Source organism: Neolamprologus multifasciatus, chromosome 12 (genome assembly GCF_963576455.1).
Source record: "Neolamprologus multifasciatus chromosome 12, fNeoMul1.2, whole genome shotgun sequence".
NCBI lineage: Eukaryota > Metazoa > Chordata > Actinopteri > Cichliformes > Cichlidae > Neolamprologus > Neolamprologus multifasciatus.
This window is the reverse complement of record NC_140450.1, coordinates 23,186,747-23,205,070: the sequence shown is the minus strand read 5'-3', so window position 1 is coordinate 23,205,070 and position 18,324 is coordinate 23,186,747. Positions and strand designations below refer to the sequence as shown.

General features: G+C 41.3%; 1 protein-coding gene across 1 annotated transcript; it reads left to right on the top strand.

The window, feature by feature from the left end:
• The first annotated feature begins 266 nt into the window (after positions 1–266).
• Positions 267–16,149, top strand: abhd17b (abhydrolase domain containing 17B, depalmitoylase). Its single transcript, XM_085180641.1, has 5 exons — positions 267–394; positions 519–819; positions 1,934–2,410; positions 10,645–10,824; positions 11,447–16,149. Exons 3-5 carry the CDS (start codon positions 1,944–1,946, stop codon positions 11,664–11,666), a joined length of 867 nt encoding a protein of 288 aa, XP_085036767.1. The 5' UTR covers positions 267–394; positions 519–819; positions 1,934–1,943; the 3' UTR covers positions 11,667–16,149.
• Positions 16,150–18,324: the final 2,175 nt, after the last annotated feature.

Here is an 18,324-nt window from a genome sequence, read left to right as displayed (position 1 = left end):
AGTATATTTTATGTATGAATTTATTTTTTAAAGTCAAAATTTCTTTTTACATTTACAAACACACTTAATAAATTATAGCTTGTCAATGACATCACCGACTAGAACTAGAAACACCTTTGTGGACGCTGATTGGACGATGCCTTCCAATAGTAATTTCCGATTGGTTGTCAATCCTAAAAAACTTAAATCCTCAGACTGCGGCGTCTAGAAGGACCGCCCATAAACATCAAAGTCATTGGGGGAGTCGTTTTGTCGACCTCTTTTCCCATTGGTCCACAGAGCTGTCAATGAACGCCTCTTTTTCCTCAAGCCAAGATAACAAGCAGGGCCGGGCGATATTCACAACGAAAGTAGTGATGTTTCGGTGGCAGGTGATACTGCTGTGAATTGTTTGGTAAGCTGCACGGACACGTTTGCTAAATTTGAGTGAATTTTTAACTGTTATCTTTCCGATCAGCTTCATTGCTGTGCTTTAGAAACTTGAACGTTTCGAATGAGTCTGTGTCGTTATCGTCCAGGACCGTATGTTGAGAAAACCGAAAGGAGGGAAAATAAAGGAAACGACAGTTCAGAAGACTGTGTAGTCCGGAGGACGAAGCTGCCAGCTAATACTAATTAAAGAAGGATAAAACACACTCAAACTGACATCGCTAACCGAGGATAATCTGGCCAAGGATAACCTCGACAAGCTCTAGGTGTCGAGAAGATAAATTAGTTGGCTTGGTGCGAAGATATCTCAAGACTGCGGTGACGTCTGCCCAGTACTATCACCTTTAAACACAGAAAGAAAACCAAAACAAACCCCCAGCCGCCGTCCAGGTAAGGTTTCTTTGGAATATATGTACACTTGGTACACCATACTTTGCAGCTAATTGTAGCTGCTAGAAACGAAACCCTCACAAATAGCCTGGTGTAACTGTAATCTCTGTGAACACATTGCTACATCCACCACCATTTTACAGTAAATCGCCGCGGGGCTCCGTTTAGCCTCTGCTTGGAATGGACTTTGTGGTAAGAATGTAGGAAGCAAATAGGCTCCATTGTCGTCCCCATCCTCAGTCATCCCTGACACAGCCGTTTATTTACCCACGTATCATACAGACAGTTCAGCTGAGTTAAAAATCAGCAGCGTGTGAGTAAGATTAATCAAGTAATTTCCAGCAGCTGTTTAGCGTCGTTTCTTTAGACTGATCCAAGCAAATCAGTTGCAAGATTTATGAATATGTCAGACAGAAATGTCCATCTACGAAGCTGCTAAGTGCTGAGGCTGGTCAGAGGAGCTATCGCCAAAGGAAAGAGGAAAGGTAATCCATATAACACATTGTCATAATCTGATATTAGTGAGCATTTTTTCCCTGATTGGTTAAAGAATCACATTACAAAGCAGCATGACTGGCTAAGATAAATTGGAGATTTGCCTCCAGCTGCCTTATGTTTCACTAAAAAGGAGCTGTGCTGACATCACTGCTGCAGTTTCATAGTAGCTAGAATATCTTAAGAGGTAACCTAAGGTAGGGGTCCAGGTGCAGGGATAGACAAAAAAGCCTTTCAAGTTAATTCTCTCTGAGTGACTGTGAAGCCTCAGGGTAGACATGGAGAGAAAAATCACTCGGCTAGGGTCATCTCCCTTTAAAATCCTGTCTCGAGAGAGCTCTGCATTTTGGAGAGGGGGAGAGAGAAAGAGATTGTTTAGTGTAATAATAAATTTTTTTTTAAAGATGACAGCAGCCTGGCTCTAGCCCCTCATCCAAGAAATCCCCTGCTTTGCTTAAAAAGATATAGTTGTTTATGTAGAAAAACCTAATTTCAAAACTCTCTGGCAGAGATTTGCTTTTGTAGCATCTTTCTTGTGGGATGCATTGGCATATCGGTTGGTTTTCTTCCTCACTATGGGATTTTTCTATTTTAATCATTTTGGTTCTCTCTGTTGCAGCACTTTGAGGATGAACCACTTATCGCTCAGTGAGCTATGTTGCCTGTTCTGCTGTCCACCGTGCCCCAGCAAGATTGCCTCAAAGCTGGCCTTTCTACCCCCTGAGCCGACCTACAGCCTCATGTGTGATGACAGTGGCAGCCGATGGACACTGCACCTCTCCGAGCGTGCTGACTGGCAGTACTCGGCCCGTGAGAAGGAGGCCATCGAGTGTTTCATGACACGTACCTCAAGAGGGAACCGCATTGCCTGCATGTTTGTCCGCTGCTCACCCAGCGCCCGGTATACTCTGTTGTTCTCCCACGGTAATGCAGTGGACTTGGGCCAGATGAGCAGCTTCTACATTGGCCTCGGTTCTCGGATCAACTGCAACGTTTTTTCCTATGACTACTCTGGTTATGGGGCCAGCTCTGGGAAACCCTCGGAGAAGAACCTGTATGCTGATGTAGATGCTGCCTGGCAGGCGCTCCGATCACGGTAATGAAGCATTATAATGGATGGATAAGTAATATAAAATGACATGATATTAAAACAACTGAGCAGTATGCAGAATCCTGTAAGAGACTTATTTGTGAATGCACAAGACTCCTGCAGTCACTCAAAACCTGTTTATTAGGATGTGATAGGATGTGACAGCGTGATAGCATGGAGAAATGAACCTAAATGGCCGTTTAGATGACTCATGACAAACAAGGAGTTAAACCCGATGAACTTTAGGGGAAAAAAGTAAAGTTCCCACAGTACTTGATTGATTTTTTTAATTGGAGTATCTGAAGGGGAAAGGGAAGTGACATAACACAGAAAAACTGTAAGGAACATGGTTATAAAAAAAGAAATCCCCTACAGTGTGTGTGGTGGTAATATTTAAAGCCTTATTAGTCATATTAATAGCAGGTCCCTGTTTTATGTCTTGGTTGGCAGCTTTGTATTGCTAACAGGAATATTATGAATAACAACAGTGTCAACCTGTGTTTCTGGCATGCTGTACAAATATGGGGGCATTTTAGAAAGTGTTAAATGATGAGGATTGGTGAAGGAAATGATGATTTGGATGGAAAAGGGCAAAAATGAGAAGATGTGAACTTCTAAAGGTGCTGGGGGGCGGAGGGATGACTACTTAACAGAACTTCACAAAATCATGAGGGAAGATGATGAGGAATGAAACGTGGGTTCTGTGATTACACTGCACCCCCTCCTCCAATAATATGTAGGTGTGAGTGGTAACTCTGCTACATGTTTGTACAGGTGACTAATTATTGGCTGATTGGAAACTGGTATTCATGTTTTCCCAGTTGATGATAACCTACTTGTTCAGGACTTTCTGTTATCTTATTGTGGTTTCAAAGTGCACATGACCCAGCAGGAATTCAGTTTGCAGTTGAAGTCTTGTCCTATTACACTTCGATAGTTATTTTTAAAGAATCAAACTTCTTAGTAATTGATTTATAAAAGACTCTGTATAAAGAACTCGTCCTCTGCATCACTTGTATCTGGTCCTCATGCTCATGAATAGTTTGTTACTGCAGGTGTGAACTCTTGTTCAGCTTCAGTTCCTTCCCCCAGATAAGGTCGTCTTACATGTAAGCAGTGCTTATCGGTTTGTCTAACGCTGTGGCCTTCACTTCCTTCCATTTGTGTTTGAGGACGTCTGCTTATTGTCTCCGACCATCTCGTCATCTCCTTCTTTTGTCCTTTGTGTCACCACATTGTGCTTAAAGTCTGTAGGTTTGCTAGTAGAGTGCCTGTACTGAAAACCCACAAACAAAACATAAGTAGAACTGAAACGTAAACAGAGAATTCATCAGTCGCTTTTCAGATTATTGAATCAAAGCCCAAAATACTTGTTAGTTCCTGCTCCTAAGATATTTTGGGGGAAGTGGATGAAGGTAGATCTTTGATCTGGGGAATCTGTGGTAGACCTATTTCACGGTGTTCCTGATATTTTACACAACAGCTAGCTGGAACGTGTTGGGGGGGAAAAATAAATTAAAAATGAAAATTTTAGTTGAAGCTCTACCTATACATGCAGGGTAGAAGCAAGAAAGCAAACATCAACCTGCTGCGATGAAACGGGATGCGGAGGGTGTGGGTGTGTGAGTACTATGTCCATTATATCTGTGACTTCTTGTTTTGGGTGAAGGGAAAGATAAAATTTCATCCAGTAAGACTGCTTGTCTGTATGTTTCCTGCTGGAAGACAAATTACTAAGAGAGCAGATGGGGAGACTTCAGAAGTGCTAAAAATGCTGGAAGAGAGGAGACAAAATGATCGAGATCAGCCTTTGGGGGAAAAAAAAGCTGTTCTTTAAGTGTGGAGTATTCCTCCTGTGTTATTGCTAGTGTGGGAGTATGTTCTTTCTGTACTAAATGAAGGTTTTGGCACTGCAGAACTTTAAAGTGCTGATAACACTGCTAAGAGCCACTGACAACAAAATCTTACAGTTTATTAGCTGCTGACTTTTGATGTGAACCTCCCCAAGCACTTTCACAGAATCTAATGACTGGGCTTCTGTAAATAAGGACCTCTTATATAAGGAAGCTACAGAGTTTAACTAGAAAATTGACGGTAAGGCTTTTGCATTTAAGAAGCAAGCCACTGCTGTAAAGACAAAAAAGAACCTGCTTTTCTGGTGGTTAAAAGTCACATGTCTGTAGGTATAGGCTTGATTGTTTTCTTTTCTCATCACCTGTTCGAAACCACACTCCTGGAATGACCTGATTGCTTGTCCCTGCTTTTTTTTTTTTTTTTTTTTTTTTTTAAAACATCACTAACCACTTCTCCAAGTCAAAATAATCAATCTAGTTTACACTGGTAAAATTGCTTGGACTGTAGCTATAATATGTAAAGGCAACATGTTGTCATTAGCTGATTGACTTGGTGCTTAAAAGCTAACACGACTCACTCAGCTCCATATTTAACACCTTCAGGCCACTTTAACTTTTTACTCTGCTTGCTACCATCAGGTACAATCACTGAAGCAGAGCATCAGATACAGGTTCTCATGGTTTTGTAGGTTTATTTGGAAGAAATGTCTTTGAGATAAGATGAGCCTTTTAGGAACAAGAATTATTTTTTTTCTTTTCCTGAAGGCCTAACCTTGGGGCTTGACTGCATATCTCGTGCTTTGTAGTCACATGGTTAGCAGTCCCACAGCAGAATTAAACTACGTAACCCATGGGTCTTGCAACAAAGACGAGTTGAACGAGGTTAGATGACTTGCTTCATATTGGTGTTTTATTACAGATGGACACATTTGTAATCTGTCCGTCCTAGTAATGGGCAGGTGCTGAGTGTCTGAGAAAGCTTTCTGTACCCGAATGGTCAGCATTTAAGAAAAGGTCATGAGACATCAAGGCATTTTAGAGCTTTAGAATTTAGCTTTTCAATGTGATTCTTAGAAAATCCACTCTCTGTGTACAGGGCAAAACAGATGCAGGACATTAAGTTGTAATGTTTGTTTTTCTCTTCAGTCTAAAGGCCAGTGTAGACACTAGATGTATTTGTATCTGTCTGTGTGTGTATAGCTACTTTCAGCTGCTTCCTTGTCACATGGGTTCACTGGAGCAGGTAGCATTTAATCTGTATCTTGATAATAACATCAGATGTAACTAGTGTCAAAGTGCATTACCTCAATCTCTGATCTCAGTTCTCATTAGTTGGGCAAAGTTGGCTGACTTGTCGACATGGTGTGTCCCACGTCACATGAAGCAACGCTTCTGATTAAGCTTTCATTCTTTCCATTGTTACTCTAACATCACTGCACCTACATGTAGGTCTCAAGTTTTCTTGGTTAGCAGGAAGAGTTGGAGTTGGATGACGTTTCACCTTGTGGTAGTAGGAATGTGGTCATGCCAGGGTTTTTCCTCGCTTTGCACATGCCTTTGGGGGGTGACCATGCGCTAAAGCACACTTCTCCTGCGTACATTAAAAGTAATCTAACATTATTTCACAGAAATCAATGTTTGTTTGTTTTTATTTTAAGAGGTTTGTTTGTTTTGTTTTTTTTAAACAAATGTCTTTTTGCTTGAGTAAATGAAACCCAGATGTATATTAAAAAACAAACAAACAAAAAAAAACCCACAAACAAACATTGTGATGAAATGCTACTGATTTTATTTTATATTATTATTTTTTTCCCCCCAGCTGGTTACAGCCCCACTCCTGACTGAAATCAGATTTGGAGCAAACCTGACCACTTACTGTGCTGTCTAGCTCATTGGATCACATTCTGTGTTCACAAATCAGGCTTAAAATTTACAACATTACACACACAAGGCTTTTCTTTGTTTGCTAAACCAAATGATGTGCGTCCATTTGAAATTTGTGGTTACCTTGATCCCTGGATCTCTTGGTTTATAGCCTTGACTGTGTCATTCTCTCCTTAGCTCTGCTCATTTTCCTGTTACGTTTTATATACACATTATGTAAATAATCCCACTATCAGAACTCTAACATCAACACTCTTCCTTTGTTTTGGATGGTAGTATTTGGCTAATGTCAACAAAACCCTTTTGCTATCTTGTACCATATCAGTTCAGGACTCAGTTCTGCTTTTAGGCCAGTGCTGCAGTACATCAGATTCAATTCTAAGTAACTCGACTTCATATTAATGCTGTGTTGGGCGCTGCTTTTTTTTTTTTTTTTTTTTCCACAGAAAGATAAAATGACTTTTATGATTTGATTTTTTAATCAACACTTAGGACTACTTGCTTGGTTATCACTGAATTATATTTGGCAGTTTAACACTTATTTGTGGGAACAAAATTAAGTCTGTAGGGAGTTTTTTACAGTTTTATCAATATTTTAGTCCAATCAGAATCTTCAGATTGGTTTAAATAAGGTCTCTAGTATATTGGTCTTTCTCTCAGCTGTCTCTGCCTGATCTTGAGGGCTGTGCCAGATTTATAATTGACTGACTATGTGATGGAGAGTACAATTCAGCCTTTTGACCTCGCTGAACATGAATCGACTAGATGGCATTATCACATCAAAAGGCCTCTCTGCATGGCCTCACATTAGTCGGTTGCCTACATACCTCGTGCTTTTATCTCATGTTAGATCAGGCTTCCAGCTTTTAAGAAGAAATGAGCTCTCATCTCTAGCGGTCTGCGTTTCTTTTCTGACTGAATTTTGAACACTGTAACCTGACACTTTCTCCTTTTTTGTTTTTCTGCATCATTGAATGTTTTTTCACTGTATGATTCAGCAATGTGCAAATTCACCTCCTCTTGAGTATTCACTTACTCGTGTGGGTTGCTTTCACTTTACTGTAGTCGTATGACAGAGGCCAGCCACCCGTCATTTTGCTGACTGTGTAAGCACAACTACACAGCCTTTGCCACCAAAACACTCCCATGCCTCACTGGATACGGCACGCCTTTCACCTGAGTTGGGAGTGGGTGAGATAATGTGAGTCAGCAGGGTTGTACACGTATATCCTCTAGTATCACACTAGGAGTGTGCTTAATGGATGAATGAAAAAGATTCTTTTAGAAGCGATGAAACTATGTTGTGAAATCAAGTGCCGGACGAGGGTGAGTAGTTGATGAAGGCCTCTGGTCCAATTCCTTGCTGTATTTGTCTGTTTAAACATGAAGTGGCACTGTATTGTTTTCTTTTGCCTTGGAGGTGATGGCATGCCAGCAGTCAATCCTACTAGTCTAATATTGAGTGGTAACCTAGCAACCAATGCCTGAGCTTTCAGACTAAGGTGTTTCCACACTGTGGCCAATAAAAACAAACAGGATAAACTCGATTCCTCATCAATCATCTTATTGATCCAGGTCGTAAGCACTATCCATCTTCTTGGAAATGAATGGAGGGGAGAAATTCCCAAACATCAGCATGCATCAAGACACGAGGAAGGCAGCTCGATGCTTTTTGTTTGCTTTTCTTACCTTTAAATACCACTGGTTGCCTGGAGACAAAAGCCTGCTTTATCTATGAAGTAATCTGGGTGGAGTTTGATTGCTCACCTGACTGTTCTCTTCAGCACAGAAACAAACTGTTCTTAATGTCCTCACATACTAATAGATTTAATTCACTTTCACTGACTTCAGTCCACATCACCCCTATGTACTTGTACACAAAGTGTAATAATGGATCATTGAGCATTTCAGTGAAGAATTCCCCTGCTGTAGTGCAGATGGTACTCTAATCTGTTTAAAAAAAAAAAAAAAAATGCTGTACATATGCGCAGGACTTCCTGAGCATATGTTTGTGATGGTGACGGCTGTGGAAGGGTATTTTTGGTCTTCAATGCGCAAGAGATGGGTGGTCAAGAGGGAGTGAGACACATAATAGGGGAACGAGGGAGGACGTGATGCACAATAGAATGGATTTGTGTCAAGGGACTAAATTGAAGGTTTGGGGGATTGGTGTAACTTGGAACCATAGAGCAAGACGACAGGCAGTGGAGTGTGGTGTTGGCTGGGACTTAAGCAACTAAATAAAGACTAGTAAACGGTCAATGTAGTTATCACCTTTAAGGCTCCTTATCCTGGCCAGTGTTTAACATTGTCGCTTCACAGCAAGACGTTCCTGCTTCCTGGTTTGAGGGCTTTTTGTGCAGAGTTTGCATGTGCGCACCCTGTTTGCATGGGCCCTCCCGAGGTACACTGGCTTTCTTCCAAAGTCCAAAGAGGTATATGCTGGGATAACTGGTGATTATAAATGTTACCATTTGAGTAATTGTGAGCATTAATACTATCTCTGTCTGTGTTGGCTCTGCGGTAGGCTCTTCCAGGGTGTTCCCTGCTCTTCGGCCCATTGATAGCTGTTATAGGATCATTGGGTTCATAAGCCTGTATGCAGGCATTAGGATACAAAGCAAGGGTAGCTTTCACATCTGTGAGTGCACCATTAATGCTGAACAGTGTACACAGATTTGTATATACATTTTGCTCTTTAAACCAAAGCAACTGTTCTCCTCAGTTCCCAAATGCCTATAGAGTTGTTCTAAGAGGAGGTGATACTACTACAACTACATTTTATATGTGGAAATGATTCTTGTTTGCTGTCTGATTTCTTTTTGTTGTCGGTTGTAGTGACTAATCGTTTTTGAGTGGGCTTTGGCTGTAAGCAGGTACACAGTTGGTGTCAAGAGTAAAAGACAAATTGCATTTGCTGTAATTCAGTCTTGAAACCATGGCCATCCCATTTACAGACAGTGACTGAAGGATGGAACAAGAAGTCATGGCCCTGTTATTTGCTGGCTACATCAGAAGCCCAAATTAAATGGCCATTGCCTTTGGAGGTTTCTCAGCAGTCCAGCTGAATGATGGGTTTTCAGATTTTTTTTTAAAAATTTTATTTATATATTTATTTTTTACCTGCCTTACAGTTTCTTCCTTCCTTCCTTCCTTTTTTTATTTTAGTTTAATAATCCATTCGTCAAATTTGGCAATTTTCAAACTATGGTTCCGTTTCAGGCAGTCCCCCCCCCCAAAAGACGCTGCCACATCAGAAAGGGCACTATCATTCTTCTACAGTTTTGTACAAAGACTTGACATTTTGTTGTCCTTACAATTTGTCTGTTACCTAAGCAGCTATATTGTGTTGTATAACCAAGATAGGCTTTCATTCCTCGAATTGTGTACATTGCAGTCAGCTGAAAGTCAAGTTGCTTTTAATACTGTAGCATCAGCCTTTGCTAATGCTTTTCCCATGCAGTGCCAACCTTTTCACCCCTATTTATACTGGGTAAAGACCAGCTGATACCAATAAACAGTTCCTATATTGCTGCTCGTGACTGTCTCCAAGCTAGACTTTGCTGCGCCTGTGTGTACATTTCCATATTTAATACATCACCCTGCACTTAAAGTCTGTTACCTTTAATAGCAGCAACACTACATTATTGCAGGTTGTTCTCTTGCAAAGGGTGTAAGTATGTTAATCCATCACAGCGTTTTAAAGCGCTGCTAGACTTTAGTGTTCATGTAGTCATCAGTGTATTATAGGAGTGCTGCAGAGCTAAGGCTCTAATGTTAGTGTTCATTTGAAGTCCCTAATTTTAATACTAGAGTAGAGCTTTATTTGTCATGTTGTGACTTTACTGTGCAAAATCCAGCAGTGCAGCGGCAGCAATGCAGTGTTTTCAGACTAGTTTTCAGGTCGTCAGCAAGAGTGGGTCACGTTCTCTGTAATCAGCTGTGGAATGCCACTTCTCTCCCCCCCCCCCCCACCTATATTTATTTCTCCGTCACCCTAAATACAGTATCACTGTCTCTTTTGCTCTGTTTCAGCTTCTTTTGCTCTCACCCCCCCCCCCCCCCCCCCTAAGTTCTGAATCACGAGACATTAGGGGTGGTCCTCTTTTTAAGCTGCCTTGAAAAGCAGCAGAAAGGCAGACTTACTCAGTTACAGCTTTATCACATCTTGGTGTGCTTGTTTTAGGAGTCACTGTAATCATTTTTTTTTTTTCTTTTTTTTTCTACCCTTCTTGTGGAGCAACATGTGGGGTGGGGAGAACAACAAGAGTCAACTGGCAGGTTGAACGCATTTATTTTCTGATCAATAGATGTGGATCCCAAAATAAAGCATTTGCTCTTTTTTGTTTTGCCAGCTAAGCTGCTTTGTGTAATTAACTGAAGGCCCAACTGGATGCTTGCCAGTGTCTGGATGAGCACACAAAATGTATCTACTGGTGGTGTAAATATCATATTCATGATAAGCAGAGGGTGATGTTCCTGTACTGTTTGTCCTCCTTGTAGGTATGGCATCCGTCCAGAGAATGTGATCGTGTATGGTCAGAGCATTGGCACCGTGCCCTCTGTAGACCTGGCTTCTCGCTATGAGACTGCTGCAGTCATCCTCCACTCCCCGCTCACCTCTGGCATGAGAGTGGCTTTCCCTGACACCAAGAAGACATACTGCTTTGATGCCTTCCCAAAGTGAGTGGACCGTACGGACAGATGGCATATGTGGAAGTCAGGCTAAATCTGCCACACAGTACACACTTAAAGGGCTGCGGCCTCACGTGCATTTAATAACGCAGCACTGTATTAATAAATGTACCAAGGAAAACACACAGCTTAGTTGAAAACTGGATTTATTTATAAGACAGCAATTCAGGAAGGTGTGTGTGTGTGTGTGTGTGTGTGTGTGTGTGTGTGTGTGTGTGTGTGTGTGTGTGTGTGTGTGTGTGGTTTTTTTTGTTTCTTTAAACTAATTTCCCCTTGTGGGACAATAAAGAAATTGAATTGAATTTATGGGTCCCCCCCTTTCCTTCATCCCACCTCTCTTCCCAGTTAAGCACCCAGGAGAGTCCTTAGAAAAGCAGATATTCAATAGCTCCCCCTGGTGTAAAATCAGGAAACTAGCTGTGCTCCTTTTTTTTTTTTTTTTTTTTTTTTTCTTCTTCCAGTTATTGTTTTAATTCATTCATTTAGAGAATACTTTTAGTAGCAAGAACATTAACTAAGCATCTGTTTCCCTTTTTTTTTTCTTGTGTTTTTACTTCCCTGTTTCTGACATGTTTCTTTTTTTCTCTCCCCCCCTTCTCTCTCTCCAAAGCATCGACAAGATTTCCAAGGTAACATCACCAGTACTCGTGATCCACGGTACAGAAGACGAGGTCATTGATTTCTCCCACGGGCTGGCACTATATGAACGCTGTCAGCGCCCAGTGGAGCCGCTCTGGGTAGAAGGGGCCGGCCACAACGATGTGGAGCTCTATGGACAGTACCTGGAGAGACTGAAGCAGTTTGTTGCACATGAGCTAGTCAACTTGTAAAGGAGCTGGGGGAAAATGGCGGGAAGAGGGAAGAAGAGAACACCGCCCCAGATTTAAGGAGAAGCCGAATGATGAATGAGGGGTACAACATTTTATTCTAATTCAACTAGAAGTTGTGTGTTGTACCAACATTTTGATGGTTGACTGCCCATAAATCGGGCTTGCCCACACCGTCCGCTCCACATGCTGCAGCTGTGAAGTACTCATTCCTTTTTCTTTTCTTTTTTTAAATTTTCTTTGTATCATGTTGAAAATTGCACATTGTGAAATTCTGTATATGAATAAAAGGAGAAGCAGACGTGTGCACAGGCAACATCCCATGTGTACTTGCCATGTATGACTGTGTATGTGCCACATTTTTTGCTGCCTTTTGTGAAGGACATGGTCCACAGAGAAACTTTCAACAAGCTGTGCTGGACCAGACTCACTCAAATTCAACTGAACTCAGTCTGACTCTACAGTCAGATTTGGTCTGACACACTGCAGTCACCATGAATTCTTTCTTTTTTTTTTTTTTTTAATATTCTACTTAATATTGCACGTATCAGCTGTCACTGAAGAACTGTACAAGACAAACTGACATATTACCCTTCTGTGTCGGTGTTGCCAAATGTGTAGTATGATACATTGCAGAGATTTAGGAATACAAGGAGGTGTACTTTTACAAATCATGTCTAGAACCATCTCCAAAGCTTCGTTAGTTGTGTGAATCCTCCACTTCTGTTTAGTTTTAAAGTGGTACAGTCTACACAGATGCAGCACAAGACGAGGCTCTGTCAGCAGCTTATTGTATGTAGCCGGTTTAAAGGCCGGGGCTGTACGTTGTTAAACAAGGAAGTGTGGGTTATTTCCTCACACTGGAACAGTGCTTGCATCAGAGTTTGACTTGAAGTATTGTTGGTATGAGATCAGTTTATTACACTGTAGATGATTAAATTGATTCTTCTTGACAGAATTAAATGCAGGGCAAGTCTGTCGGCAAATTGCCATCTACCTTTTTGGATTTTACCCATTTGTCTATGTGCAGTAGTCGTCACGAAGCTCAGTGTTGACAGTGTTTTATTTCCTGCCTTTGGATCTGAAGAGGTCAAGTTACATAATGTGTATAGCTACAAATCTCTGGTGTACCTGGATCACATCTTTCTGTCTTGTTTGGGTTTATTATTTTTTTGTTTGTTTTGCTTTTTTGCTGACAATACTGTAATTGCTGTGACAGCAGAGGTAAACCACTAAAGCCAATCAGGAATGGTGAACTTTATGAAAACGGCTAGTTTTTCCAGCATTGCCTTTTAATAATAAAAAAGACAATGCTGTGTTTTCAGTCCTCCCATACATTTGAGCTGAACAATCCTCCCTCTGTGTGTGTTGGAGTGTTGGACAGTGGGTAATGTCAGTGTGAGTGGCTCAACATTGAAGGCCTGTCATGGACAGAAGGTTTTCCTTTTGGTTTGCATGAGATGTTCATTTGCTTTTTAATGCCGAGTGAGGCAAGATGAGCTCTTTTTCAGTGCCCAGACAAGCCAATGTCAACTTGCAGCTGCATGTCACCCATGGCTTCCTCCTGTTTTGTCTTTTGTTTGTTTTCCCCCAGTATCTGGGTTGCACTTGAGCCTGTGTTTAGAAAGATGGATCAGAATTTGTTAGTAAATTAAATGAACCAATAAGCTAAAGGGTGCTACTGTAAACCTTCAGGTCTGATTAGTTACAGGTTGAGAAGAAGAAAACTACTCTAGATCAGAACCATCATTTCTCATGATGGTCTGTTATGAAAACAAGTCAATCATGCTTTTCTTTTTTTACTTTTAATTTGTGTACTGGACTTGTTTTTTTTTTGTTTTTTTTTTTAAACCTGTTCTTTTTACAAGCTTTTGTCTTCTATTAACCTATTAACTGTATTTCTTGGTAGTTCTCGAACTATTGATATGATGGAGACTAGGCCAAAATTTTGGCTTTTCAAATGATCTTTGTACTGCTCACCTTGACAAGAGTCATGTCTGATTTGATTTGATTTTGTATAGCGTATTTCAATACAAAAAGAAGCTGTATGTAGTAACATTAATAAAGTCATTCTAACATGGATAGAGGAAATAAATGGTATTTGACAAACAATCTAATTTGTGCTTGAAATTGTGATCCTGGAGTGAAACCGTGATAAGGATTTTGTATTTTGCATCTGGTTTCTCTGCCCTGCAGTTGGGTCCTCTGGTTTTGGCTACAATGGATCCAGCAGACCCGAATCTGCCAAGAAGCATTTTAGGAGGTGATGTGCTAGCTTAATTTCAGTCAGGCCTACTAGCTTGGTGTCTACTCCATCTCCAGAGCTGACTGGCACCTGGCATTTATCTGCATCTTTGTGCAGCCCAACTCCTCTGCCTCACCCCTCCCCAGCTTGTCACCCTGGTGGACTCCTGATTGCTGCTGCATCAAGCTTGGCCTGCATCTCTCCTCGAGGTCTTGACACAGCCTGTCTTGTCACTCCCTCCTCCATAGTAAGCTCTGGCTGAAGCCTTTCCAGTTAGCCTCACGATTGAGTCTGCCTCTGGCCTCCAGAGGGGTTTGGTAACCATCTCCTATCCATCTTATTGGGAGTGTTGCCTTTGCCTGTCTGTCTGGGGTCATCCACCTGCGTGGTTTTGGACATCTGGTATGCCTGTATGTTCAGCAAACCCTACAGTTTACCCTGTTCCTGCAACTAGGTCTATCACTGACTGCCTTTCTTAGCTCTTGATGATTTATGTATATATTTATTTGGATTGACTTTGCATTTCCAGTTGTATTTTCTGTTGTGGGTGAAAATCCACACCCAACAGCCATTCTTTCATTTTTTTTTTTCTCCTCTTGGTTCCCTTTTTTTCTTCCTGTTTATCAGATTCTCTCTTGTCCTTCAGTTTGTTTTGTATCTTCTTTCTCTGCATCTTTTTTTACCCTTTATTTTAAGAAGCTTTGGTTTCGTCAATGTCCCCACCCCCACCGCTCCCCACCCCTGGTTCCAGTTCATACATGTCTTTTCCCAATCAATTTTCTCCCCCTGGTTATTTATTATACAGGGTGAGGAGTTTGCTCCCTCACATGTACTAATGTGCCATGTGTGTTTCCGCCTTTATACACTGAAGCTGGCACGTTCCCTGAGTTTTTCCAGCAAGATGGTGCACCACCACATTATGGGTGCCAGGTCCGAGCATTCCTAGATGAACAGTTTCCTGGAAAGTGGATTGGTCGTCGTGGGCCAGTTGAATGGCCCCCAAGGTCTCCCGATCTGACCCCCTTAGTCTTTTATCTTTGGGGTCATCTGAAGGCAATTGTCTATGGTGTGAAGATACGAGATGTGCAGCACCTGAAACTACGGATACTGGATGCCTGGGCTGGCATTTCTCCTGCGGTGTTGCTATCAGTGTGTGAAGAATGGGAGAAGAGGGTTGCATTAACAATCCAACACAATGGGCAGCACATTGAACACATTTTATAAGTGGTCAGAAACTTGTAAATAACTCATGAAAGAATAAAGTTACGTTGAAACCAAGCACCATTGTTTTTCTTGTGACATTACCAATAAGTTTGATGTGTCACATGGCACTCTTCCTATTGAAAAAAACAAAAGTTGTATCCAAGATGGCTGACTTCTAAATGGCCACCATGGTCACCACCCATCTTGAGGAGTTTGCCCCCTCACATATACTAATGTGCCACAAACAGGACTTTAATATCACCAACCATTCCCATGGTATTATGGTGTATCCATATAAATGGCCTGTATTTCTTGTCCTTTCTCAGGTTTCCTGAGGTGTTGACATATTTGGTATCTGCGCTTCTGATTTTAAGGTCCCCCTGATAGGCTTCAGGCACTCTTTGGAGTTTGATGTCATCCCTGACATATTCCTGACCACTCTAGTGAAGTGCCAAAAGGGGGGGAGAGAGAGAGTCTTTAAAATACTTCCATATACATTAATAACTTCAAACTACACTAGAATGAAGAACAATCTTCACCACAGGTAAAATTAAAAGGACAAGAAAGGAGGGTGTGTGTGTGTGTTACAAATACCAGGTTTACTTCATATACACACGCATATATATATATATAAAATATTAGGGGTGCAACGATACACAAAATTTACGGTTCGGTTCGATACTTTGGTGTCACGGTTCGATATTTTTTCGATACAAAAAAAATGTTCATGCCTTTTTAATTTGTCATTTATTAATTCTGCACCACATCTCTGTGCGTTCATCATTTGTTTGAAGCCAGCTCACCTCCTGCAACCACTTTTCCGAGAATACGCGCTTCTTTTGTGGTTCGGACTCCTTCTGACATTTCTTTGGAGGTGGAGGAACATCACAGTAATTGCTTAAAGGAGCTTGCTTCTTCGACATCTTTAAGAGTTCTAAACAAATGTCTGTCCTCCTCCTGAAAATCTTATGTATGCAAACACGCGTTGCAACTTCTTATCTTGTGCGCGTTTTTTATTTTGACAGCGAATGCGCACCTGTGGACCACTTATGTGCAGCCCTGGTTATTTAGCTCATCATATTGCAGCCACAGATATTCTTTTGTCCATGAAACCATAAAGCTGCACTTTCTTTTTGCCTTATAGTCTGATTTGTCATAACTTTTGCGTTTTGTGGTAAGCTTTTCTTTGGCTGTCACTTCTTCACGCTGACCTGTCTTATTTGGCTCAGCAGAACTAAAATATATATCCTGCTGCTTTTACACACGCACTCACATAACGGTCAGCGATTCTCTGCGCGATCAACCTCTCACATGTTTAAGCTTGCTGCGGCAGATTTCACTTGTCATGTTTGCATAGTAAGCTAACAATTGATAAGACGATGTCAGAGGAATTGGTGTGCAAATTATCATCACTCACCAATCAGTGCTGTCGCTCTCTATACACAGTTCACGTGATTGCAAAGTGAAAGCAAAAAACAAGCAAATTCAAACACGATTTCAATATGTCACATATTGACAGTGGCTCACCAATGCCAATGACATAATTACCCAGCTGCATTTCCGAAAGAATGCAAAAGCATTGACATATATTTTTCCTTCCTACAATAGACCGACGGGCAGGGCAGAGATAGATTTTGATAGAAAAATCGCTAGCCCCGGGACGTCAGGCTAGCGATTTTGCGAGCCCTGTATCTGATTGAGGAATCACTCATCTTTGGAAAAGAGAGTTTATTACAGAGAAATGGCTCTTTCCAAAATAAAAGCTATACTATTCGCTTCTTCTGGGCTATATTCTCAGCAGCATATTAAACATATCAGGTCCCCATAAGGAGAATCATGTGCTAACGGCTGTCTAAATGACTCGGGTAAAGTTTGTAGCATGCCTGCTTGTTGTTTTTGTCTGCTTCCACTTGTCTTTGCACTAGGATGATGTCGGCGTAAATGTGCAGTCATATTTGTTGTGTTCCCACTAGTGCTGTCAGCGTAAATCTCGTTGAAATGACGTTAACGCCACAACACGGCAAACCTCCGTTAACGAGCTACCACGGATCACCCCGTGTGTGGGGCTGGACAGCCAACACTTAACGAGCTAACTGCGCTAACACACTAGTTCCCACCCATGTAATTGAGCATTGCTGGCACATCCAACATACTGTTTTACTTTAGTCCATGACACGCTTACCTTCAGGGTCATACTTCACATGAAAACCAAAATAGTTCCAAACGCCAGATCTGAATGAGGGTGGGGGAGGTTCAATTTGCCATGTTGCAAGGAGAGCTTAACTTCTGTCTCTCTAGCTTGCCCTGCGCTCAGTGAATCTGCGTTCGACTACTCCGCCTAGGCTGCACTGTCGAGCACAGATCCACTGAGCGCTCAACACAGACAGCACCGTCAGAAGGAAAGTTGATAAAATAAATTAAAAATTTTGTATTGTTTGATACATATGCGTACCGAACCGAAAGCACTGTATGAACGGTTTAATATCGATACGAGTATCGTTGCACCCCTAATATATATATATATATGTCACACTTTATGTATTTAATGTTTTTTTTTTCTAAAGTTATTTTTTAAATGTTTAAATTGGAGATTGCTTTGTTCTCTACTGTGTGTTTGTTCCCCAGATCAAAGTGGAGAGATAATATTTCAGTGAGAGCTTGAATCAGAGAAAACACAAGCTTGATAGTGCTGTAGGCCAAGAATTTATCTCTGCTGCTTTAGTACAGTTACAGTAGGATTAGGGGATTAGTTAGATTTGCAGATAAGAGATGTTAAAGGATATAATTTGAGGGAAGTCTGGAAGTGAAAATATGGCCAAAGATATAGGAATTATCATAATTTGTCGGACTTTTATGTTTTTTAGAAACTGGTTATCACATCGGAATTTCCAATTTATGAACGCTGAAATATTAAACCTCTACATTTTGTTCTTTGTTTTCCTCCTGTCTGCCAAGCATGGAGATTGGGCAAAAAAGGTATATCTCCATCCTCACCAGAGGGTGGCGTTGTGTCCGAGGTTTTAAAGCCCCTCCTCTGAATACACCTTCTGGTGTACCCTTCAGTGACTCCTCGGAGAGACAACAGATTTCACGTGTAAATTCGTGTTGCAAAATCCAGTCGAAAATTAGTATAAAGTGATTAGGTCTTTCGATGCGGCCATAATATGCAGCGACTGCTGTTTAACGGGCCTTGGAAAGTGAACCTATGTTCTT